The sequence below is a fragment of the Periplaneta americana genome, chromosome 1, assembly GCF_040183065.1.
Source record: "Periplaneta americana isolate PAMFEO1 chromosome 1, P.americana_PAMFEO1_priV1, whole genome shotgun sequence".
Taxonomy (NCBI): Eukaryota; Metazoa; Arthropoda; class Insecta; order Blattodea; family Blattidae; genus Periplaneta; species Periplaneta americana.
Window position 1 is genome coordinate 84,408,058 of NC_091117.1, and position 27,952 is coordinate 84,436,009.

General features: G+C 34.0%; 2 protein-coding genes and 1 non-coding gene across 3 annotated transcripts; all 3 read left to right on the forward strand.

The window, feature by feature from the left end:
* The first annotated feature begins 338 nt into the window (after nt 1-338).
* On the forward strand, nt 339-2,962 carry LOC138697587 (zinc finger MYM-type protein 1-like). The gene is made up of 2 exons (XM_069822959.1): nt 339-2,567; nt 2,657-2,962. The coding sequence occupies exon 1, from the start codon at nt 455-457 to the stop codon at nt 2,564-2,566; it is 2,112 nt and encodes a 703-aa protein (XP_069679060.1). The 5' UTR covers nt 339-454; the 3' UTR covers nt 2,567; nt 2,657-2,962.
* Nucleotides 2,963-3,116: 154 nt separating this feature from the next.
* Nucleotides 3,117-27,895, forward strand: LOC138697608 (aldo-keto reductase family 1 member B1-like). The gene is made up of 7 exons (XM_069823008.1): nt 3,117-3,273; nt 12,984-13,154; nt 14,017-14,133; nt 17,542-17,736; nt 21,725-21,928; nt 22,350-22,498; nt 27,754-27,895. Exons 1-7 carry the CDS (start codon nt 3,211-3,213, stop codon nt 27,794-27,796), a joined length of 942 nt encoding a protein of 313 aa, XP_069679109.1. The 5' UTR covers nt 3,117-3,210; the 3' UTR covers nt 27,797-27,895.
* Nucleotides 20,033-20,109, forward strand: TRNAC-GCA (transfer RNA cysteine (anticodon GCA)). Its single transcript has one exon. It is a non-coding gene; the product is annotated as a tRNA-Cys (tRNA).
* Nucleotides 27,896-27,952: the final 57 nt, after the last annotated feature.

Sequence of the window (27,952 nt, forward strand, 5' to 3'; positions counted from 1 at the left end):
AGTTACTCCAAAGTTACTCTTAATTATGAAAAGAATGAGAAGAAACAGGGGGTTCAGTGAACCAGTGAACCTAAAGACGAGCCGCGCCTGCTCTCTCTCTCTCTCTCTCTCTCTCTCTATATATATATATATATATATATAATATATAATATATAATTATCCAGTTCCTAAAACTATACAGTTTGTCTTAAAACTTTGCAAGTGATGTGTTAAGAGTTTTTTAACTACAGTCTAGCGGTTTTTTAAGCTAGTGCAGCGGTAAATGGAATTCTGCGTTGGCAACACTGATTCAGTCACAAGCGCTGCAAAATTTGCAGCGTCAGTTTGTCAGTAGCGTGTATATGCTTGTCGGAGACGTGTGAATATCGAGAGTGTTTCTATTTAGTTTTCACTTTTAATTGCGCGCAGTTTTAAATACATTTTCTTTAATGTTGTGAGTATAACAAGTGCAACAATGTTTAATTCTGTACAATATTTACAGTCTGTTCAGTTCAGTACCTTAACAATTCAGGAGAAATGTGAAATTAAGTGCCGTGGAAGATGTACACCTATGCTAGATATAAAACAGTGTTCGACAAGCCGACAAAAAGAATATACGAGGAAGTTTAATTGTGATGTGTATAAGAAGTTTGTGTGGTTGACAGGCTGCGATGTTAAAAATGCGCTATTCTGTTTTCCATGTCTTTTGTTTGGTGGCGATTCTAGCTGGACTCAGAAAGGCATAACCGATCTTAGAAAACTAAATGAAAAGATTAATAAACATGAAAATTCGGCGATACATATAAATAACACCTTGAACTTGGCTGTGTTGGGAAAAGAGAATATTCAGGAGAGTTTAAGTTCAGCTCATACACAAGCTGTTGAACATCATAACAACGGCGTGAGAAAAAACAGAGAAGTTTTGTCTAGAATTATTGACTGTATCAAGTTTTGTGGAACTAACGAGTTAGCATTACGAGGGCATAATAAAAAGATAGGGTCTGACAATCAAGGAATATTCCTCAATTTGGTGAAATATACAAGTGAAATAGATTCGATGTTCAAGTCCCATTTGGAGAGCTCTTCGCCATTTAAAGGCCTATCAAAAAGTATTCAAAATGAACTACTGGAATGTATATTGGACGTATTCAGAGAGGAAATTTTAGCAGAGATTGAGGAAGCCGAATTTGTCTCTATTCTTGCTGATGAGACCACAGATGTATCTGAAAATTTTCAGCTTGCGATTGCAGTCCGGTATTGTAACAGAGAAGGGAAAGCCGTGGAGAGGTTCTGGGGTTTCTTTAACCCAACCGGACAAAATGCAAATGCAATATCACAGTGCGTACTTTCACAGCTAGAAATAATCTTAAAACAAAATAAAGATAAGCTTATTGGACAGAGCTACGATGGAGCAGCTGTGATGAGTGGTGTATTAGGTGGGGTACAAGCAAAAGTTAGAGATTGTTACAAATATGCATATTTTGTGCATTGCTATGCCCATCAGTTGAACCTCATAATGGAAAGGGCCGCTAAACAAAATACAAAGGCTCGCATATTTTTTGCTAATTTATCCAGTATCCCTGCTTTCTTCTCTCGATCTCCACATAGGCAGTCTGTATTAGATACATGTGTTTCAAAGATAATTCCGTCAGCTGGGGCAACAAGATGGAATTTTAAAATAAGAACAGTAAATGTTGTTCATGAGAAGAAGGAGCCATTGCTGGAATGCTTTGAAACCATGATGGAATCTGAAACATCTAACAACATCACAATAAATGAGGCAAGCGCCCTGGTGCGTACTCTTGAAGATCCTGAATTCAATTTCTGGCTCAGTTTTTTTCATTTATTGATGCCTCATGTAGATATATTATACAATCAACTACAACATCATCAGTTAAATCTTTCTAAGGTCCAACTCTGCATATCAAGCTTTGTGAATGCCATACAGACAATACGGAACAGTGCACAGTTGAGCATCGAGAACTGTGAAAATGAAAACCCTAGCAAGCGTCGTAAGGTCGAAGGGAATCAGACAAGGGTTGCGGCAGCCAAGGAAGTGTGTGACCTCATTATCACACAAGCTAAAACCCGATTCCAGTTCATAGATCATCATCTGATAATATCTTCTCTTCTATGTCAAGAAAAATTTGAATGCTACAAAAGCTCATTTCCTGAAAATGACCTAAATGTATGTGTGAAGCATTTTCCAATGCTCGATAATGACAAACTAAAAACGGAACTCACTGTGTTGTATCAGAGACAAGAATTCAGAAATATCAGTGGCGCAGTCAAGCTCTTGCAGTTTTTTCTTTCTGAGAACTTGCAGGCCTCATTTTCAGAAGTTGTGAAACTACTGCGCATAGCCATCACCATACCAATGACAACTTCCGAACCAGAACGTTGCTTTTCGTATTTGGAAAGAGTAAAATCCTATCTTAAAAATACGATGAGTGAAGAGAGACTGACTGCATTAGCTATGTTGTCCATTGAAAAGGCTATGTTAAACGACATATCGGACTTTAATAAGAAGGTGATTCAAAAGTTTGCAACCTACAAGACAAGGCGCATGGAACTAATCTTTAAATAAGGTAAGTTGCATGGTTTATAATATATTTTTGTATGCACCCCCTCTGGATTCAATATCCACGAGCTGCCACTGTCTTTATTTCTTTCTTAGACAACGCTGCACACCAGTGATTCGCGGGAGCTGTGAAGCCGCTGAAGGTCATACGCAGGAGGTTTGCCGCAAAGAATAGTCGATGATTTATGCAACCGGAGGAAGAAAGGAACTGGCCACCCAACTCCATTATTTCCTGGTCTAGTTGTTTCATAAGGGGTGCCTTATTGGTATCACTTGTGAGGTTCAGACCTGTCTTCGGACTAAACAGCAAACAATTTTTGTTTTTGACCAAGCGCCATCGTGCATGCTCACACACAGTGTTGATGAAATGGTGATCTGTTTGAATGTTAAATGTCATTGTGGATATGAACTGTCGTATACATAGACCTACACGGTTTTTTGTGTGTTATGTGAAATATGTTGTACGAACTATCTATAAAAACAAAATTGTAAGATGATAAAAGTACGACAATTTTACGCTGAAGTACGTCATTTTTCATAAGTTGGTACGACGGTTGCATTTCCTATATCTGGCAACCCTGGCCCTAACGCTAAGTGCATATAGTCACTTTATCGACCGTCTTCCGTCCGTGAAGGTTACATATTCAACGATGAAGACCGTGAAACTCAACGACAACCGAGATTTCCCGGTTCTCGGCGTGGGGACGTTATTTGTAAGTGATAGTTATTCGTTATTTAGCGTAACATTTTTCAAAGTATATTAAAAATTCTGACATACGTAAGTAGCAATTTAATCAATTCATGAGCAATTATCAATAAAGCATATTATCTTTAAATATAACTTATACTAAAACGGAAGAGAATGCGACTCTAGTGTCGCCTTTGTAAACTAAGCCCTCAATTCCATAGATAAAACCGTAAGCCTTGTTGTATTTCCGTAATACTTTTGAGTCACGTAGTATTTGCCTGTCAAGGAGTGTAGGGCGCGCTTCCATACAGGGGCAGTGAGTGGCATTTCCTCTAGGTGTGTGTCGAAAATTAGGGGGTAAAATATTGGAAATAGGACGCATGTTTATATGACATTTTTTTCGATTAATATACACACACCTAAACTGGGCTCTAACCTTAGAGAAATGCCACTGCCCCTGTACGGAAGCGCGCCCGAAATCAACCTTGGTAGGAATGTGGAGTAATGCCAATCCTACATACATGCAATAGCCAGCGTAACGCCACTCTTGCTCGCAGAAAACGACATAATGACACATTACTAACATACATTACAGTAACTAGCCAATGTGAAAACATTCGATCAACTTTTAAAATATAAAGTAATAGTTTCAACTTATACAACACACCCACACAGAGCTTGTCTCAAACTACGGTATCTGATATTTTTAGCCACAGTTTAATTAAACATCATGTGCTGACAGTTCATTCATTCATTCATTCATTTATTTTATTCCATAGATCTTACATGAGCAATGAAGCTTTAAGATGTGGAACATGTCAACATTTTACAATATTACAATTACAGTTTTTACAAATTTTTATAGTTTTACAATTTAGTAATTTTCTACAATTTTTTTACATTTTTTTTTTACATTTTGGCGAGATGTAGTGAGATGAGATGAGGTCATCATAAAAGTCATACTCATAACAACTTATCTCCGGTCAATTCCATTCATCAATATGTCTCCTCACCGCAATTAATAAAATACACCTCGCAGAGACTTTCTCGTAAGCTTTAACGTTCGGAAAAATATCTAAACCATGTTAACAGTTAATGTTGGGATCTGCCTGTACAGCCATCAGGCATGAAAAATTAATTCAAACTAATAAACAGTAAAATATTGCTCAGAAATTATGTTCAATTAAAACTCAGAAGTACATACGCTTTGTGAAAAATTTAGCATTTTACCCAAATTTTATACCAGAAAATATCAAGTTTAGTTAAACGTGCATGCGAATAAAATAGAAAAATGGACTGGAATTTCTTGAAGATAAAATGCATAGCCAGAGCCTTCTTCAGTTACAACCCGGAGCCATACGGCGGCAACACTGTAATTAACTGTCAAACAAAGGCCTACTATCCAGAATATGTGTTGATGCTAATGCCGATTTTCAATGTAGACCTAAATTAATGTTACAATATATGTGTGTGTCGATGGAATTATGTTTGCGGTCGTACCAAACGTTAATTGTTGATGTATTATAAACTAAGTGCGTGTTGGCGATAAAATCAAGACAATGAATGAAAATATGGCAGCTGTCTTTAGCAATTTTTACGGTTAATAACTTATTATTAATGACAAAGTGATTGACAATTCTTCTAAATATTAAATATTGTATAAACTACATTTTTATAGTCTTGTGGTGTATCACAATTCTAGACAAATTGTTGGGTCTCGCCTGCTATATCAATAAAGTTACGCCGTTGATTTTCAAATTCATTGGGTTTTTTTTAGTTGGTTATTTAACGACGCTGTATCAACTACTAGATTATTTAGCGTCGATGAGATTGGTGATAGCGAGATGAGGCTGATGATTTGCCATAGATTACCTGGCATTTACCTTACTGTTGGGGAAAACCTCGGAAAAAACCCAACCAGATAATCAGCTCAAGCGGGGATCGAACCCGCGCCCGAACGCAACTTCAGACCGGCAGGCAAGCGCCTTAACCGACTGAGCCACGCCGGTGGCTCAAGTTCATTGTAGACAGGTGTTTTGTGATCCCATAAATGTTGCAGTTTTGTTAAGATTCGGAATGCCTGCTATACGTCAGAAGTACCTATAAATGGTAGATGCATACACTCACTTTGTTGGTTTTCAAGGTCTATTTATTAATATTATTTCTTTTGTAATAAATTATTTATAAACATGTGTCTTTTCACTTCGTATTTACAGGAATTAAAGTTCACTGAGTTTATGCTAATTGGCACATACTTAATAGATAATTATGTGTTTTGTTACGTATTATGTTGAAGGTATGTTTCTTCATTTTTTCAGAGATCTTATACTTGGCCTTGGTCTATTTAAAATTATATTTGAGAAAATGTATAACAAATGATTTAGGATAACAGTATTGTTATGGTAACTGGCTTCCTGGGCGTCTGAAATATTTATAGAAAAGCACGACAGATAATCACATGAAAATGTATATGATATCCTAGACCTTTCACCTCAGAGGTGAAAACAACATAAAGCGGCAAAACATTGTCAATTTACTAGCCACATAATGGTTAATTGATTGGAATAGGGTATTGCGAAAGAACATCGTTATTTTATTTATTTTTGGTACATGTAACATTTCTTTAAATAGGCTATTTATTTATTTTCCCTTGTACCATCAATAAAAACACGTATGCTTTTAATTTTTTAAAGTTATATGTGGCTGTATGCAAGTGCTTACGCGGTATTCTGAAACTCAAACAAAATACCATTTCGGATTCCGTAATAAATTACACACATCAGTACACTGAATCTTGATCATATGCACTTAGTTTTGTATCAATTAATGTCGAAACTGTACATATGACAACGAAATCAAAGCACTAAAACTTCAAACGTCATGCCTTTATTTCTCCTCCGCCCGTCTCCACTCAGTGTTGCTGAACCTACCCATGCCCCGACTTGTAACTGAAGCCCTTCTTTTTTTTCCCTCATTATTTGTAGCATAAAAATATTGAAAACTTGGAAACTGTACTTCTAGAATTCTACAATATTACATGATTTCTGCATTTAAGCATTGTAGAAACGAGTTTGACGAAATTAACGTCATTTGCAAAATTTTAAACCGAACTGTCACAGAAAGGCGTAAAACGCAAAACGAGAAAGTATGTGTCAGACGTCAGCAAATTCAACGGCTGTTAAAACATAAAGATCCATCAATAACTCAAATTAAACAAACATTTTGTAGATTGTGAAACAACTCTCACAAAATATATTTTTCTTGAAACCTACTATTTACATGCATGTCCTAGATTTGCGGTAGATGAGAAAGACAATTTCAGTTTTGGTGTAGAGCCTATTTCTTAAATTTAGATAATACATTTTCAACAAAAGCAGTGGGTTTGTTATTCAAGAATGACATATTGTATCACGCTGAGTAACATTCATGCAAATTAAGTAGAAAAATGAACTGGAATTTCTTGCAGATAAAATGAATATCGGTAGCCCTTTATTTCTTATTATTGGCAGTATAAGAATATTGAAAACTTGGAAATTTTACATTTAGAATTTCACTATTATGCATGATTTCTGCATAATTACGCAGTATAGGAATGAGTTTCACGAAAATGACATTAGGCCTACTTATTATGCGCTTTACGTCTTGCACAACAATTCGGTTTATCATTTTGAAAATGACATTAACGTTGTCTATTATTCAACACCTATACATAAATGGGATTAACTTTAGTTTTCTGGTTTATTACATATCACAGAATATGTTATGATTCCGTAAGCAAGTAAGTAAAAATTGTATGTATAATATGTACCATGTTCAAAAACCCTCGCTTATAATAAACACTCTTTTGCAACATCATCAGTAAAGCCCGGATTTTATGTAGTATGAAAGTGAGAAATATGTCTTACATAAATATTTAGCCAAAATTGGCAAAGTACGTAGATAAATAAGCAGTAAATTATATATATATATATATATATATATATATATTTAATTTAAACATCTAAGCTTTAAATAGATTTATTTTATGCTAATTCTGATATAAGAAAATAAAGCTTAAAACACTTGATTTTGTGAGACCTATTGATTGTCACATTTCCTTACATTTCTGGATTGTCACATTCATGTTATTCTAATATTTTTTGTATTGTTCCTATCTGTCCTTATATTAGTGACAAATCTATATGTATGCAAGAAAAAGGAAACAAAATTCTATGGCCACTAAACGGAACAAAAACAAAATAAAATGATCAAGACAGGAATGAACAAATAATATTCACCTCCATGCTCATTTTATTGCATCAATATTTTGTTGGTTGATTGTTTGGAGGCACAATTAATAATTACATGCATTTAAGTAGCAGTAGCCTACAGTAACTATACAAAAAACTCTGTTTGCTTTGGGACTTGTTCTTTACATTCTTCTCTAAGGCAGGGATGCAGAACTGGGCGTCAATTGTAGCATACGTCACAGGCCGGAATACATCACTCATACCTTCCTTTCACCCCACGCATCATTTTCATTGGTAGGGTAGAGGGGATATGTCAGTCAATAATCCAATATGCCCTAATTTTCTGGGGAAATGGAACCAAAATTTGGAAATGTCTTGATTTTTCAAAAGAAAGCCGTTAGAATATTATGTAAATCAAACTTTCTGGAATATTGTCGGCCACTTTTCAGACAATCACGGATTTTAACAATAATAAATTTGTGTATATACGATCTAGTACTTTACACTCGACAAAATATCGACAATTACTCATTAGTGGCCAATATACATGACCATGCAATTAGAAACAGTGAACAAATTAATATTCGATATTGTAGATTACACAAGAGCAACACAAATTTTTCAATTATGGGGATGAAATTATATAATAAGCTTCCCAGTCAATATTATAAATTACCAATCAATAGCTTCAAAACTAGATTTTACAATTGGTTATTAAATAATCCTTTTTATTCTGTTGCTGAGTTTTTGAACACAAACTTGTATGAAATTGTTTTTTAATAAATAGGCCTACGTTTAATTGTAATTAGTTACAATTAATACATTAAGAGTGAACTGTTTTCTTTAATTTAAAAGTTTCAAATTATTTCATGTTTTCATTGTATTATTTAAATTTTACTGTTTCTTGTATTAGTGTTTTTTAAAATGTATTATATGTTTTTCAATGTATTCTGACGAAGCCTAAAACTGTATGTCTAATGACCAAAATAAATTGAATTGAATTGAATTGAATTGAATGTACTCAGTATGTGTGCTTGCGGAATGCCACAGTGACCTCATTCAAAGCCGGTGGACTGTGAATGAGGAACCATCGCTTTACCCATGCCTCCACCCTCTCTTCCCCAGTTCTGCTTCCTGCTCTAAAGTATATATACTGTAAACTATCAATGTGGCAAAAGGATGTCTCCATTCTTCAATTGAGGGGCTTAGAACAAAAAGCAGGTGACGGAAACCTAGTTCTGAGGAAATTACAGTTAAAGTTCTACTGTACATGCAATGAAATATTATACACTAGCTTGGTCAAATGATGCCCATATAGCAGCACTGCACAGTGTGATCACTTACCTGCTTTTATCCCAAAGAAACATCCTTTTGGGATATCACAACACCCACTTACCTCATTTTTTTAAATAATGTCACTTACCTGCTTTTTGTTCTAAGCCCCTCAATTGTCAAAATCTGAATCTACTCTAGCCCCAAAAATAATGTTTGATTTGTGCATACATGAGACATAAACAGACATGATATAAACAATAAATTCTAAACGCATATTGATTCAGTATACTGAGGTTGAAATGGTACAAAAATTTACATCTTAAAGAAGCACTATATATTTCAAAATATTTAATATGCATCAAAATTTAACTTAAAATATCAGACAGAATAAGAATTTTTTATTGTGATTCGCCGACATTTTTGTTTTTCTCTTAGCAACATAAGAATAGAATAACTTAATATATGTAATTACACTACTTACATAAAATTCGGTCTCCAGACATGACCCTGTAATGTAGACACCTTTATCAAGAATATTATAAGAACTGTGTGGCTATGCGTCAATGGTTCCCTGATACCAGGACAGGAAATGCCCACATACTTTGAGGATCAAATCATCGGTTAAGTGTATAATTGAAGAGTGTGATCCCAAAACGCGTTAAGTCCATTTTTATGAAAGGACTGGGCTTGCTCTTTCTTCCACTGGTCTATGGATTGAGCACAATAACAGAAACTTTTAGAAAAGGATTGAAGTTGTTTTGGAAGAAAAGAATCTTAAAATGTAATGAATAATGATAATACCTGAAACATTTCAATTACATTACACAGAAGGTTAATAAAAATTTGTCTGACCAAAAATATGGATTACCCAACAAATTTAATTTATACAGATTTTAATGTATTAACTATTGAAGAAATTTATAAATATAGTTTACTAACTTACTACCACAGAAATCAAATAAAACATAAATCTAATTGACATGAATATTGTACTCGAAGACAAAAGTCTACTTTCCTATTAATTGAGCCCAAATGTCATACAAGTGCAGCTCTTAAACATGGTGCTAGTTTCGGTCCAAGATTTTATAATCAAATTACAAACCATTTTCCAAATTTGAAATATTTTAAAATTGAAGCTTTTAAAAGAGAAATTTGTAAAATTATTCATGATATATAATATTAAAAAATGTATTTTTTTACCTTTTATTTCTGTCGACTATATTCATGCTTTTATTGAATGTCACTGGCTTCTTTCGGATTGTCAATTTATATTAAATGTGTATTTTTCTCTCCTTTTCTCTTTCTTCTTTATTCTTGCTCTTGTGTTGTGTTTATCAGTTTGAATTAAGTTACTTACTGTATTTAGTAAATTGTCCTTGTAAATTTTATGTTATATTATTGACAAAGACCACACCATACACGAGCCTGGCTCTTACGGTAGTGGCTAGAAACATTTTTGTTTTATAAATTTAATTTGTACTCACTAGCTAGCTAGTTAAATAAATAAAAAAAAATAAATAAACATTCCTCTCCTCTCCTCTCCACACCATTATACATCTATTAGATGCCACTAATCTTCTCGTCTTGTCTTTTAATATCTCCCCACCAATCCTTTTCTATTTCATTTCCTATTCTCTTATTACCCTTCTTTCTCTATTATTCTCACTGATCTACCCTTCCACACCAATCTTATCCTCCACTCCCTTGATTTATATGTTTAATCTTCTTCTCTCAATTCGTTTCCTTCCACTTACTCCTGCCTTAATCTCTTTCTTTTTCTCATCCATTTTCTTTTTCCTTGTCCTTTTCTCATCTATTTACTTTTTCCTTGTCTATCTTTCCTCATTAATCCTTTTCTACTTTCTCGTTTTTTCTTTCATCTCCTTTCTTCTATACTCAACTACATCATCTCTCATGAATCCTCTCACCCCCCGTTATTTGCTTTCCTACCTCTATTCTCTCTTCTGTATTCTCTCACCAATGTTCTCATCCCCTGTTACAATTTACCTCTTCTATTCTCTTCTTTCTTATCCTCTACCCGTCAATGTGTTTTCACAAACCTACTTATCATCTGTTACTTCTTTTCCTTCCTACCCTCATCTAATATACCCTATTACTTCTTTCCTTTCCTCTCCTCATCTACCTTTTCTCACAAAAAGTTCTCATAGTCTGTTAATTTCTCGTCTTTCTTTTCCTCATCTACATTTCCTCACAATCATCTCACTTCCTGTTACGATCTTTCTTTTCCCTTCCCATTTATCATTCCTTACAAATCTTATCGTCACCTGTTACTTTCTTCCTTCCTTCCCCCTCCTCATCTGTGTTTTTTTACAAATCTTTTCATCCTTCATTACTTCCGTTTCGTCTCCTCACCTGTAAAATATTTTCAACCTGTCTTTTACTCCCATCAGCTATCATTTATTTTCCTCTTATCTATCCTCTCTCACTAATCCTCTTATCTCTTGTTATTTTCCTCTCCTAATCTCTTTTCTACTCTGCATAGGTGGAGAAAGAATCGTTTCCTTGGGGGGCCAAAGCAAAACTATAGAATCCCCATATAACGGGGTTATGAGGGACATCATTTACCTCCTTCCCACCATTATAGCTTGACCGTGGTACAGTATATCAGAATATAATTATTTAATAAAGGTATTCTCGAGGGCGTGTTTCTTACAGTATTAATCTGCATCTGCAATGTTTCGGACCGAGTTGTATAAGGCTTGAACTGTAGGTCTGCTACAAATTATAATTGGGCATAACTTAAAACAATCTCTCTCCTTTTCTCTCTCGTACAGAAATACATGCATACATCAATAAAACTACGTAACAGCGCTAACAGAAACTTTTTATATGAAGTTTACCTTCCTGAAGATATCATATTAAATGTGAACTCTAATTATTCTATTTAATCTCGTCTTTAAGTTTACACATTATAGGCTACAGGAATCACTTTTCTTTTTTCAGCATTGTTGTGCAGTATGTTATTCATATTTCTCAAAGTGGCGGCCTGAACACCTGCAGACTTATGCAGGCTGTTACAAAAGAAACATTATAGTGCTTCCATTTCTCAAATGAGATATAGGAATTTTTATACATTCAGAAATTTAAAATAAATATTATAACCCAGACACATGATCTGAAGACATTAATTCATCAATTTAAGAACAGAAACTTAATCATAAACAAAAGCAAAAAAGATCTTTCGAATTCAATATTTTCTAACGTTAGTAGAAAAAAATTCATTCCCCCCCCCCCATAACTCCGCCTATGCTACTCTGTCATCAATCCTATTACCACAGTCTAGTAGATCTATATACAATCACGAAGCTCAATAAATAATAAATATGTATCCATAGATAGTTGCTAACCACTAGGATTGCTACTATCGCCTCATTACAGACAATGGGAACTAGTACCTGCACAGTCTATTGTTCCTAGCAACCTCAACAACTCAAGCTTCGTGACTGTATATACTAGACTGTGCTATTACCTCATCTCCTCTTCAGTAAACTCCTCGTTCCATTTCCTTCTACTTTTCTATTTCTTGTCCTTTTATTTCCTTTTCTCTCCTTTCTTTTCCTGATGTTTTCTCTTCTGATCTGTCTCTCTTCCTACGAATCATCTCCTGTGATCAATTTTCTTTCTCATTATATAAAGTACAGGTAGTTAATTATCATTTTACACTAATCCGAATCTAATATTTTCACAGAAATACTTTTTTTTGGCATCATAAGACAATGTCAATTTCGTCTCTCTGTTGTTCTATACAGTAATATCTCTTGTACTGCCATACGATTTTTATATTAAATATTTACGAGGTAAGCAACCTAAAAAATTATGAAAATTCACTTTCATAATTTTTTTCTTGATTTTCTGCATCAAATAAAATAATATAGACCACCAAAAGGAGGTGTCCACCACTTTCAAGCGAAAGTTTATTCCACAGACAGAGCAAGAGTGAAGAATGTTTATAAGGAATGATTTATCTCTGCATGTCTTTGGCTTTCCCGAGTTCGAGAAATCAGTCATAGGAAGATCCATAAACAGAGCTCCAATTCCCAAATATACCATGATTCAACCTCCCAAATTTAGAATCGAGTAATGATGTTAAATTAGTAATGAGTGTATGAACATACATACAGTGGTTTCATTTATCAACTTATTGTAACTGTTTTGAATTATTTTTCTCGAAAATTCGTTTTTTTTTACTAATTTCTGTTCATTTTTCCAGGCGACAAAAGCAGGCGAAGCAGAACAACTAGTCAAGGATGCAATTGACATCGGTTACCGCCATATTGATACCGCTATGATTTACCAAAACGAGAAAGAAGTGGGAGCTGGTATAAGGGCGAAGATAGCTGAAGGAGTCGTTAAACGAGAAGACATATTCCTCACAAGCAAGGTACAGTACGATATGCCAGTCAGAGGCTGGACTGCAATTAAGCAGAAACAACAATCATCACTGTCATCATCAATATTCCCTTTTCTTTCTCTTACTTCTTAATATCCTTTTCTCTCTTATACCTCTTCCTTTCCTATTCCACATGTTCCTCTTCCTGCCTTCTTCTTCCTCAATTCTACTTTCCCTTTTGAAATATTACTTTTCCATGTCCGTGTTGCCTGTATAAATTTATGTTAATTTATAATTTTAGAATGAAACGTGTTTTTACGAATTTTTACTGAAACTTGCTTATTTAAGTATGGTGAGTATCTTGTGCTTTCAAAAAGCTTTGTCACTTTGCCAGTTTTTACTTCTTATTATTAATATTTAATGCAAGAAATCGAAGAAACTTTACAGTTTAGGATCTTGCAATTGTTTCATGGCCCATTCTCAAAGTGATGTTACAGTACCATAAAGTTTAAATTAAATGTTGCAATGTTTCTCAACAGAAATCTTGCAGCAATTCATCGAAGATTCTAAACACATCACAGGCTATTAGGGTGCATAATATAAGGTTTTGTTTTTAATTACTAATTTACACTGTCTTTTTAATACCTTTAATACTAATTTGATGACGTCTAAGGTTTTAAGTCAATTTTTTATTGTGAATAATTTATCTGAAAATTGGGATTAGCCATTATGTTAGAGCTCCAGAGAGAATTTGGAAAACTCGGCAACTATTTTTGATGGAATATTCATATTTCGTATAAAATTAACGTGAATTGTATTTTTTTTTCTTTACAAAATTGTTTAATGGCTCTTATCTCGCATGTAGCCTACAGTAAAAAATGCTTCTCGGTTGAAATATTTCCTTACATTTCAGCTGTGGTGTACTTATCACAAGCCTGAGCACGTGGTGCCTGCGTGCAAGAAGACCCTGTCAGACCTAGGACTAGACTACCTGGACTTGTATCTTATCCACTGGCCTGTCGCTTTCAAGGTAAACTTCTACTACATCCTTTTCTTGCGTATAGATATCTCAACCTGTGGCAATCGGGCTAAGCAGAACAAACGAATCATATCAAACCAATACCCAACAACATTAGATAATGTTATCGTTACAATAATACGACTGCAGAATGCTTACTCCAAATGTGGTTTTTTTATATCATAACTCTGTGATCAACATCATATTAGAACTTGTTATTGTCATACTAGTAGAGTGTTACTTCTTGTTTTCATACTCCAAGTCTTACTGTATGTTGCACAAATGTTCATAGTGTTGCCAGGTTAGGGATTTTGCAGCTAGATCTAGAGTTTTTGAACAAGAGTTTGCTATAAATTGTGGGCATGGATGAATATAATAGGATACGAAACTTACTGACATTCCCATTTCAAATGCTGAAGGAGCTAATGTTAAAATTGATCTTCCTGCCTTCTGCACACAAAGTGCTTTTTTTTTAATGGAATCCATATTGATTTTTGTTAAAATAATTTGAACCATCCAAATAATTTAATAATCGTTTCTTAATAATAGTTTCCATTACTCATTACTTGTGGCTTTTAAGGAACCTGGAGGTTCATTGCCGCCCTCACAAAAGCCTGCCATCGGTCCCTATCCTGAGCAAGATTAATCCAGCCCCTACCATTATATCCCACATTCCTCAAATCCATTTTAATATTATCCTCCCATCTGTGTCTTGGCCTTCCTAAAGGTCTTATTCCCTCCGGCCTCCCAACCAACACTCTAGGCTACATGCATTTCTGCATTCACCCATGCGTGCTACATGCCCTGCCCATCTCAAATATCCGGATTTAATGTTCCTAAGTATGTCCAGTGAAGAATACAATGCGTGCAGTTCTGCGTTGTGTAACTTTCTCCATTCTCCTGTAACTTCATCACTCTTAGCCCCAAATATTTTCCTAAGAACCTTATTCTCAAACACCCTTAACCTCTGTCCCTCAAAGTGAGGGTCCAAGTTTCACAAACATAGTTGCCATTATTGTATCTAAAATGAGATTTTTTTGTTAATGGCCTATAATTTGTTGCACTTTTATGGCTGTCTCCTTTAAATAACAGTTCAATGTTACTGATTTTCACTTGCTCGGGTATTTCTCCATTAGAAATTGACACATTTACTATATCTGGTATGTAGTACGAAATATTTTTGGAACAAGAATCTAGAATATTGTGACTCAAGTGTTCAAATGTTCTGTTTCTTTTCAATCTCAATCGTTTAATGGTTATTTCAACTTCATATTTATCAGCAGAACTAAGAAATAAAGACCCATAGTTATTTATTTTTTGTTATATTCATCCATGATTTGCCTGTCAGCAAATAACTAGAAATCTGACATTTTTACTTGACATACAAAAAAATATAAATTAGTAAACGGTAAAATGTTTTACATATTAATGTCTACAATCCAGTAATTTATTAACTATTAAGTTTTAGAGCTATCAACATTAAAACACTAAAATGTGAAAACAACAATGCTGATTCCTCCTCTCCTTATTGGTATCTTCTCGGCCCAGTCATTGCTGCTCTCCTTCATTACCTTGACAACAACTTTCCTCAGAAGGAAGCAGCTAGTACAAACTCACGACATTCATGAGTGATGACATAAAAATATGGAGTAACATTCCTATATTACTAGAATTATTAATTTTTGAAATTATAATCGCAATATACAGTGCATACATTTTATCTTTCCACACTTGCAGAGCTGGAGCAAAGCAGCAGTGCACAGCACAGCTGTCCATATTAGACCGTAGAAAGATAAATTGTATGCACTCTGTGTAGAAATGCTTGTGTTAACACAGTGTGTCATAATCTTATAAATTAATTTACATAAATAACACATAAACTTAGCACACTAAAATTACGGAATTATTACTTAAATAACACTGATTGTAATGCGTTTATGACTATAAAGTATTAAGCGGATTGTAATTTATTGTCAAATCGTTGTCTATTGTGTACGAAAACTTATTTAGAATTGTACTATCACTGAAAGAATTTTATTAATATTAGCAACATGTGCTTTGTTAGTACTGGTATAATATAAATTAGGTACAGTATCAATTTAAAATCTGACGATTTTCCATTTAGATCTAGTTACTTTTGTACAAGATAACAGTGACTTAAAATTCCGATTTGCCATGACTGTAATATGTGGATGTCACTGGTATGAGATCTAAGATCTCATTTCAAAAGATATATTATATTCTTCTGATTTAACATAATAACCTATGCTATTGCAATATAACTCATTATGACGTAGAGTACGTATATTTGAACTAATTATAGCCTGAAATAGGATCAGTAACTTCATTTGTTGATGTTTTCATATTGTATTTAATATTCATTTTAACGTATCAGGCAACATAACTTAGTATATTGTTCTGTGTTGATGTAGGTGGGTTCGAATCCCTTGGACTGATTACCTATTTTCCCTAAATGTAAGACAGATGTCTGATATTCTCATGGCGAATCCTTGGTCTTGTCAAAATATTTTCTCACTGTTACCAATTTTACCAAAACTAGATAATGTTTTAGTTGGTACAGTGCCCTTAAAAGACTAAAAAGTTCTGCATGCTGTTGATTGTCGCCTAATGATTTATTATATGTTTAACTGTATTGTAATTACAAACAGCCTGAAAATGGTTCAATGATTTCATTTGCTGGGATATTCTATACTTATCTCGCATGATAAAATAATTAAACCGACAAATTTTATTTCCAACATAAGAAATACAATTGAATGATTATAAATTCTAGCTCTGATAATATTAGAAGTAGATGTACGAGCCAAATAGTCCTATGAATTAACATATTTCCAGAATTTTGTAACATAATGATAAATTACATACTGATAACTTTAGAGAAGGAGAATTCAAAATTTAAAAAGAAAAATTCCACAGATTAAAATTCTCTCCTGTCATTTTTAACATACACACTTAAATGTTTACCTTGGCCTTCCTGTATGTGAATACGGGGTTGATGAGTTTATAACCCATCGCTTAAATAGTCAAATCTAAAAGCTTGAAAGAGAAGCATTGAAAGGATAAGTTTACTGTAGAAGGGAATTGATTTCATAAACTACGTTATTTTCACTGCTTTATTTTATCTTTCAGTATTGTTGACAAAACTTTTTTATGCTCTCCTAAGCGATGAATGCTGATCAGAAGTAGGGAAAAAAGGTGAAACGCTTTACTATGTTTGGTATGTCCCTGTGTTTACAGAGAACCACCACAGCTTTTTCAAAGTGAAATGTTGTACGAGTAACTTGTATCTTCAGCTTCGTCTGTAGTATTATTATCATCATCATCATCATCATCACCATTATAATCATCATAATTACTGTTATTACAAGCTTTAAATAATTTTTCCCCACTCACATGCAGGAAGGAGATGATCTCTGGCCGAAGGATGCTAATGGGAAAATTATATGTACTGATGTGGACTATGTTGAGACTTGGAAAGCTATGGAACAGTGTGTCAAACTGGGTCTCGCAAAGAGCATTGGCATTTCAAACTTCAACACGCAGCAAATTAAACGAGTGTTGGAAGTGGCTACCATCACACCTGCCGTTAACCAGGTAAACAATATTGTTTGTTTCTGTAATATTAAGGTAGAACGAAAATGTACATGACGTTGATTTTCCGTATTGTAATTGAATATTTATTGCAGATGTTAATACAATTAGAACATTTCTCTTACAATAATTAAAAGCAACATTATACGACTAAAAATATGGTAAGTATGTATTGAAAAAAATTTTTTATTATATTACAGTATATAATATTATGTCCTTAATAATAATTATAAAATTGATTCTTCTTTGCTTTTTAACTTCGCTCTAGAATATGCCATTAGGGAAGTTCAGGATAACAGAGAGGGTTTGGAATTGAAGGGGTTACATCAGCTTCTTGTCTATGTGGATGACATGAATATGTTAGGAGAAAATCCACAAACGATTAGGGAAAACACAGAAATTCTACTTGAAGCAAGTAAAGTGATAGGTTTAGAAGTAAATCCCGAAAAGACTAAGTGTATGATTATGTCTTGTGACCAGAATATTGTACGAAATTGAACTATAAAAATTGGAGACATCCTTTGAAGAGGTGGAAAAATTCAAATATCATGGAGCAACAGTAACAAATATAAATGACACTTGGGAGGAAATTAAACGCAGAATAAATATGGGAAATATCTGCTATTATTCAGTTGAGAAGCTTTTGTCATCTAGTCTGCTGTCAAAAAATCTCAAAGTTAGAATTTATAAAACAATTATACTACTGGTTATTCTGTATGGTTGTGAAACTTGGACTCTCACTTTGAGAGAGGAAGAGAGATTAAGGGTGTTTGAGAATAAGGTTCTTAGGAAATTATTTGGGGCTAAGAGGGATGAAGTTACAGGAGAATGGAGAAAGTTACACAACGCAGAACTGCACACATTGTATTCTTCACCTGACATAATTAGGAACATTAAATCCAGACGTTTGAGATGGGCAGGGCATTTCCACGTATGGGCATATCCAGAAATGCATGTAGAGTGTTAATTGGGAGGCCGGAGGGAATAAGACCTCTGGGGAGGCCGAGGCGTAGATGGGAGGATAATATTAAAATGGATTTGAGGGAGGTGGGATATATGATAGAGACTGGATTAATCTTGCTCAGGATAGGGACTGATGGTGGGCTTATGTGAGGGCGGCAATGAACCTCCTGGTTCCTTAAAAGCCATAAGTAAGTAAGTAAGTCGTAATAATTATAACTCTTGCTTGAAAATTATTTCTCATTTCCTAGCCACTTAAATTTCTAGAAGGATGTTACAATACATAACTTGATGAGGATATTGTTATTTAATGGAAAAAGAAAACGGTAAAAAAGAATTTACTGTTAATCTATACTAATAATAAAACTATAACCAAATTTTTTCTTGTAATTTTCGCTTTTTCAAAAATAATTGGTGTTAACATGTATAATTAGCTATCCTGAGACCAAAAATCGCATTTTTTACATTTTTATATGTCTATCTATTACGTTTCTACTGAGCCGGTATCTATGAAAATTGTTATATAAATTAAGTTTGAACCACTTAGAATAGACTATATGGCATGTCAAATACTTTCTTTAAAAGGGGAGGGTTGTAAGGGGTCTGAATTCAATACATCGAAATATCTCACTTCGGGCTATCATTGATTTTTTAAGAAAAGTATTGTATTACAGAAGTTGTTTTGAAAATGTTTCCGACAAGTTTTATTCTATACACAATTTCCATAGAACCAATATTTAACGAGTTATATGAATTTTAAAATAACAATACGTTTTATATCAGTGCCACCTCAATCAGACTAATACAATGAAGTGAAAAGAAATGACTGCATTTATTTAAGGCAGCCTTGCACAACAAATGGAAGATATTCAATTAACACTATTTTTATATGAATATCACTGTAATCTATTATATGCATATAATTGTTTATCAATATCAATATGTAAAGAAAGAGTGTTGTGTGTTTGTATGAAGTATTCTCAGATGAAACTTGACCTATTTTGATAATTCTTTCACCATACCACGATTAATATGGTGTGTGAAGTGAAATTTCATACAAAATTAATAAAAATGCTGATATTTAATTAATATCAATATATATTTTTTTGATTTCACCAAAAAAAATGCATGACTCTCTTGTTTGTAATATTTTGGTATTTACTGTTTGTTTGCTGTTATAAAATTATGGACAAGATTAATGTTTCACATATTCATTATATATGAGGTCTCGCCTACCTTATTGGATATTACATGACTACTATGAAGTAGCCAATGTGTATTATCATCATTTAATTCGAGAAAACATTACGAAGGAGTTCGGCTGGCACTGTGGATCTTGTCCCGGCATAGCTCAGTTGGAAAGAGCACTCAGCGCGCAGAGCTGAGAGGTCCCGGGTTCGATTCCCGGTGCCGGAACGAATTTTCTCGAATTAAATGATAAGATTAATGTTACCAACAGACTAATATCTCACAATTTTTCTAATCAGTTCTAGAATTAATTAAGAAGGATATTCTTAAATGTGTTATTTGAAACTCTTATTTTTGGTCAGTAGCATAACATACAGGCAAATACAGAAAATAATCTATAGTAAATCAATATTATTGTAATGAATTTTGATTATGTGATTCATTTTATGTAATTCAGGATATTGTTGTAATTTTTTGGTTATTTTCAATAATTTAAGTAAGTTTTTCTTACCATGCTTGGTTTGAGAGCATATCGAAATTTTACCAAAAATTAAAATGTAATAACAATAAAATTAGTATTATCAAGTGGACCACGTAAAGTATAAGTACTCATTGTGTGTGTTTCCATTGCCTACCCACTTTCACTTGCATGATTCGGGTTCCGCATACTGCGGATATTCATTATTGTGGCTCACTCGGAAACGTTATTAAGTAATGGAAATGTGTACTTCATAAAGTATGTAGTTAATTTGTCGCGTGTATATTTGTAAAATTATTCTATCTCTTACTTTCATTTGAGCATGAAAAAAACAATGCAACCAGTCTCGTGGGAAGATATCATTTTTTTTTTTCCATGAAACATACTGTAGTATTTTTAAGTGTGTTTTCGTAAAATACTAATATTTCTATTTCTTTTGGACCAAAAATAAAATACGAATGGAGTAAAAATTAGTAAATTTTACCATGGAGTTCAGTAAAGGTTTTCATTTCCATTGTCTAAGTTATCAGAGTCATTTTACAAAGTAGAAAGTATAAGAAATGGATTTCCCTTATCGTTTGTCCAAATTTGTTCTGTGTTTCTTAAATAATATTTATGTACAATGTTAATTTTCAGTTGTTTTATTTACGTAATCAATGGTTCACAACGGGGCTAACACAAAAAGTAATCTTTGTACACAATTATTCATGCTATATTGACATTTGTTTGAACTGATTTATTAAAGAATGTATAGAAGACTAATTTAAAAACCTGTTAAATGAATTATCCTTGCACCAAAACGGATGCTCTCTGAACTATATGATAATATTTAAATTATTTTGATACAATAGTAATTAATAAATATGTTAAAGGAATTATCTTTGCAGCATATGTATGCTCCCGGACCACAATGATTATATTTTAATTACTGAAATATAATTTCAAATAAGAAACATGTTAAAAGTTTTTCTTTATACCAAAAATGGATGCTCCATGCACAAAAGATTGTAATTCAATTATTTATTTTTTAATTATTATTTAATTATGTAATTACATGACTATCATTTGTCATTGTATGAGGTTGTTTTGATTGAGTTACCTGCTTTTATTTATAATATTAGGCCATAAATGACCGAGTAAATGAGTTGTGCTCAGAAGGGTGGAGGTTGGAGTTTTGGATGATGGCCCACAAGCTACAAGTCGTGTTTAAAATGTTACTTTGTTAATTATCTAATATGGAGTGTTGCACTCGATAGTAGAGAAACTGTAATGAAGCCATTCTAAATATCTAGATTTATATTAATGTGTGGAAGAAGTTAAGACACGCGTGTGTGTATTAAAATGCAAATAATATGTCTCTTACAGGTGGAGTGTCATCCTTATTTGAACCAGTCAGAACTGATAGCTTTCTGCAAGGAAAGAAACATAGTGATCACAGCGTACAGTCCTCTGGGAAGCCCCAACAGCATTGCTAAAGATGACGCTCCTGCACCTCTGAAAGATCCTAAACTGCAGGAAATCGCAAACAAATACAAAAAGAGTGTGGCTCAAGTCATCTTGAGATACCTGGTGAGTTGAAGTTTAGAAGTTTGTGTTAGACAATAAAGCTCAGAGATTCTTCACGCTCGTCAGAAAACAAAATATACATAATAATAGTACATTTTTTACATTTTAAAATAATTTTCAAAATAAATAATTGTGCCTATTCTTCAGAATTCATATAATCATAGATCTGAGTAAGATTAATATAGGATACAATATGAATTTAATATAAGAAAAGTTTTATTCACATTAAGAAAACAATTTCACTATTTGGAGACAGTATATTTTTTAATTTTGCATGTAATGTTTGCATTTGAAAATTTCAGTGTGGCTTAAAATGATGACAATGTTATTGAAAAAATTTTTATCATTTATATATCCTAATTTATGAATTCCATAATGTAATTTCATACTTAATTCTGATTGTTCTTGACATTTTTCATTGTAGATTCAACATGGCACAGTGCCGATTCCAAAGTCTTCCAACAAGAAACGTCTTCAAGAAAATTTTGATATTTTCGATTTCGAATTGAGCTCTGCTGAAGTTGCCGCAATCGATGGTTTGGACAAGAATTTCAGAATCTGTGCATTCTCTGAGTAAGTAACAATATTTGAAGATGCTCAAACAAAATTTAACACGCATATGCAACAATAATATTTAACATCATTTATATTTTTTGAGAGATACTTGTTGCAAAAAAACGAAATCACTGCTTTATATTTAAATGTTTAGTATAAACTACATATTGTAAAACTGTATGACACACAGTGTATTGATCAGCATTTGATGTGCCGTACTAAAATATTCTTTACTTCTTCTTCATCCAGTCCGGTATTTTGGTATTTTATTTGACGTTACTAGTCTGTTATGTCACAAGTCATCGTCATGCTGGTCGTCCCGTAATTCTTTAGTTAGAAGAAATATATTTCAACATTATCTTTAGTATTCTCATGTTGTTCATTGGTAGATCATGTTCTTTCCAGGGTTTACTGTACTGATATGCATAATCTATTACAGATTCTACATAGTACCTTAAACACAGAGTTTCTGAAAGTTTAAATATATATAGAATGGACTGAAAGTAATGTCATCAATTTCAGGTGGTTATTATTTAAGATAATTCAAATAAAATGTTAAACACAATTTTGCTTGTTTTTGCTTCCTTTTTGAGTTAAAAATAGTTTCAAATGAAACATTTCATAGATCATATTCTTTCTATGGTTTACTACACTGATATGCATAATCTATTGCAGATTTACAAAGTACCTTAAACATACAGTTTCTGAAAGTTTAAATATATACAGCGTGGACCGGAAGTAATGTCATTAATTTCAGGGGGTTATTCTTTAAGATAATTCAAATAAAAAGTTAAACACAATTTTGCTTCCTTTTCGAGTTAAAAATTGTTTCATTTGAAACATTTCATAGCGTTTTTTTAAAGCCATTCATTTTATTCCCAACATGGTCAGTCGACTTAAAATAGCAGTGCTTTATGATAATGAAGGATTGAAAGAATTTTAGTTTTTTCCTGTAAATGTGCAGAAATTTGATCCCAACAAATGCAAAATTGTACAATTCCTTTCATTTCATCTATCACTGCAATAGTTCAAAATAGGCTGTGGTAAAGTCTTGGGGATAGTATGGGTTGATGATTCTGATAAGTCTATAGACTGTAATAAGGGATGAGCATTTTGGCGTGACTCCACATGATTCTGCTGGAATCTCCATCTGCAAACTCATGGTGCCATGACTCTTCACTGGCCTTCCCCTATATTCTTCTGCGTAAAATTACAGTTTATTACACATTAAAAAATTTATTTATTAATCATTGCAGTACTCACCTTTCTCTCAGAAGGTACTGGAAGTATTACTTATTTTGTGTGATGTAGAATATACATCTTCTCAAACTATGAGTTATATGTGTCTATTCTCTGCCCTAACGGAGCTCATTTTGAATTAAGGTTAAATCCAGAGAAATCGCAGGCAATCATATGGGGACATAATCGTCTACTCTTGATATTAGTACTATACCACATATAAAATTGAATGGGATTATTGTTAAATAGAGTGAAGCAGTTAAAAATCTTGGCATTTTTATGGATAGCGATCTAAATTGGAACACTCAAGTAACACACACTTGCAAAAAAAAAATATTTTCTCAACTTCACTCCTTGTTTCATATGAAAGAATTTCCACCATTTAGTCTAAAAAAGAATCTTATTCAGATGCTTGTAATGCCCCATTTTGATTATTGCGATTCCTTGCTAACTAATGTAAGCTCACTCTTAGCTGAGAGACTACAACGTGTTCATAATGTGTGCATACGATTCATCTGCAGTACTCATAAACTTGATCATGTAACATCTTCCCTCCAGTTACTTTCATTGGTGCATCTGAAGGAACGAATAACAATACATTCACTGTCTCTTCTATTTAGAATCATGCATACTTCTACTGCGAATTATCTGTTATCGTGCTTTCAATTTCTTACAACTCTTCAAAACTGGCATCAAGCACTTCTTTCTATCCCTCATCATAGTACGTCTTTATACTCCTCCTTCTATACTGTAGAAATACCTCGCCTCTGGAATTCGTTACCTAATGACGTCAGGGACTGCCGGACTTTATTACAATTCAAAATTAAATTGGAAAATTTTGTCTTACTTAATGGTTTTTAGGTATTGCTAGAAGAGTTGATTTGTGTTTTTTTTTTTTTTTACTCTAGATTAAAATTGCAAGTTTCTTGTTTATGTTAGTTAATTAGTTAAAATACAATTAATTACGATACTTGATCACTCATTTAAAGATTGTGTGACTGCAGCCTGTGTATATTTTTGTGTGGCTTGATTTGTTTATAGTATGATTTTTTTTCTTTCTCTTTCTATTGCAGTGGAACCTCGATTTATTGTTCCCGGATGTATCATTTTCCCGGATCCATCATTCAAATTCGTTGATCCCTGAAATATTCTATTTAAACTACGACTACAAAGCCCGCATCTATCGTTCCTCGATTTATCGTTTTCCTGCATCTATTGGCCAGATTTTTTAACTCTGAAGTGTGTAAATCCCGGATTGATCAGTTTTAAGAAATAGCAACAAGCTTACAAATGCTTGTAGCAGTTGATGTCTTCAGAATGTTGTGCTGCAAGCTCCAATTGTGAAGTTTTATGGTTATTGGCCTGCTTACGCACCGACCTTCCTCACAGCTTGCCTGGCAAGACAATGTAGAAGGATCCATGTGTCCTATCAATCGTTTTCTATTGTAAAACATTCCAGTCCGCGCTTCCACCAAGTTGTGTACGCAGTCTATCACGCGTGTTCGATTCTCGACAGTTCGTATTTTTAACTTTGCAGTTTCTAATCTGATTTTTTCAGATATGGCATTTCCGTGTAAAAAAGTTCGGACTTTAGAAGAACGACTTCGTATTATAGAAGAGGTGGAGAAAAATCTAACGGAGAAGAGGATTGACATAGCTAAGCGTCTTGGCCACCTTCAACTCTAAATTGCATAATGGCAAAGAAAATAGAAATCAGACAGCAGGCTGATAAGTGTGGTACAGCAGCCAAAAAGAGGAAGACAGGCAAGGAGTCAACTTACAGTGAGCTCGAAAATGTCCTCTTTTCCTGGTATCAGCAGGCATGAGCATCAGGCATTCCCATTGATGGGACCATCTTGAAGGAGAAATCTCTGAAAATAGCTGAAACAATGGGGATTGAGAACTTTTCTGCATCGAACGGCTGGATCTCTCGTTTCAAACAACGCCATGGCTTGGTGTTTAAGAAACTGGCTGGGGAAAATGCTGCTGTGGACACCAATGCCACGGATCTCGGTTCCAAAGACTCCTGGAGCTGCTGGAAGAGTACGAGCCTCGGGACATCTATAATGCAGATGAAACAGGCCTCTTCTTCAACTGTCTTCCAGACCGTATGCTGGCACTTAAAGGAGAATCCTGCCACGGAGGCAAAAGTGCGAAGGAGCAACTGACTGTACTGCTGTGCACAAACTCCGATGGCTCAGACAAACAAGTTCCCATCATTATTGGCAAGTCTGCAAAACCACGGTGTTTCAAAAACGTGAAGAAACTACCTGTGAAGTACTATGTAATTCCAAAGCATGGATGACATCGGAGATTTTCAGAGACATTCTTCACGCTCTTGATAAATTCTTTGGTGCAAAAGGCAGGAAAATCCTCCTTTTTATTGATAATTGTGCTGCACATTCTCCAGACACATCCTCGTTGAAGAATGTGAAGGTGATATTTTATCCCTCAAACTGCACCAGTGTTGTACAGCCACTTGATTTAGGAGTTATAAAGAACTTCAAGCAGGCGTATAGGAAGCAGCTAGTACAGAGGGATGAAAGGAAAGAGGTAAAAATGAAGATAGACATACTACAGGTCATTCACTTTATTGTTTCGGGATGGCAACAAGTGACTCAGTTCACAATTCAGAACTGTTTCGTAAAATGTGGTTATGGGGACAGAAATGAAGAGTCAGACATGTCGGAAGTCAACAGAAATGATGAAGACGAAGACTGGACTCAGCTAGAGACAGGAACCGCTGGCATTGATTTCGACGCTTATGTGTCTGTGGACCAGGAACTCGCGACATGTGGTGTGCTGTCTGTGGAAGAAATGTGTGAGGAAGTGGTGAATGGAAGTTCCATGGAGGAGGGACAAGTCGACAGTGACTATAATGATAAAGTTGATCCCAAACCAGTGCCGAGTTTTCAAGGAGCACTAAGTGCGTTCGAGACCATGAGAGCGTTCATATATGCTCACGAGATCGCCGACAGAGACCAAGTGAACATTATTAATATTGAGAAGCTACTGTTTAGTTTAAAAAGTAAAGGTGCAAGTAAGGAAATGAAAATTAGTGACTTTTTCAGCAAGAAATGAAGTGAGTTAATCAAAAAATCATTCATGTACCACACATTCTTTAGTATATGAATACATGTGTGTACTATAAGTAAATTTGACTGCATATATTCATTTTAGACAGGTTCCCTTATCAATTGTTTTCCCGTTTCCACCGTTTTTTTTTTTTTTTCAGAAGTCCAGAACAAAACGATGAATCGAGGTTTCACTGTATTGTATTTGTATTTCTGGTGGTGTGGAAGAGAAGACCTGATGGCCTTAACTACACCAGAATAAATAAATAAATAAAATAGAGTGTGTTAGTTGCATATACTTTATTATATTTTACTTTGTCCATGATAAGACATTTACATTTAAATTTTTGCTTTGTTGTATTGCACGATTTCTGGCACTTAATGTACATCTTCAAAATGTATTTACGATGACACAATGAATATCTAACAATTGCACAACACAACAAAACACATTACTGCACTGCACCGAATAATAGGCGTTTCTCAACTCATCTGCCTATAGTTCGATACAGCTGGCAACTATGCCGCAACTTTATGGAGAGGAATGTAGGAATGTGGTTGAAATGTTTTGACACCGATATTTCCCGGAAGGATATGCCAGTGATTTCAAGCAGGTCGCGCGGGTAAGCGGCTTACTTGCGAATCAATAGTTTTAAAAGAGTCTCACAGTAGTTGAACCAAGCGAAGGAATTTATTGAAACTTTAGATATCGTCTAATGTATTTGTGTGCTGAATGGCTAGATGTTTGGAAAATCTTCTTGCACTCCAATACTTCTGGCCAAGGTATATTTTTCTGCACATTTTTCAAGATCTTCCATATTCATTTCATCATTGGTATTGCATATGATACAGGAAGGTGTATTGAATATTCCTACTTTGTGTAGTAACTATTAATACAGTATTATTTTTAAGTTGATATCAAAGGAATGTATTTTAATATTTCTTTTTCATCTCTTTCAGTGCAATTGGAGATAAAAACTACCCATTCAGCATTGAATACTAATGCAAGAGACTAGACTGATTCACTGTATGACCACAACGCTTCATGCCATAAAATATAGCATGTATATTTTTGTAAATAAAAGTCGACAGCAATTTCTAACTTCATTCTATTATTTCAATACCTGTAAATGAGTACAGAGAGGAACCTACAAAATAT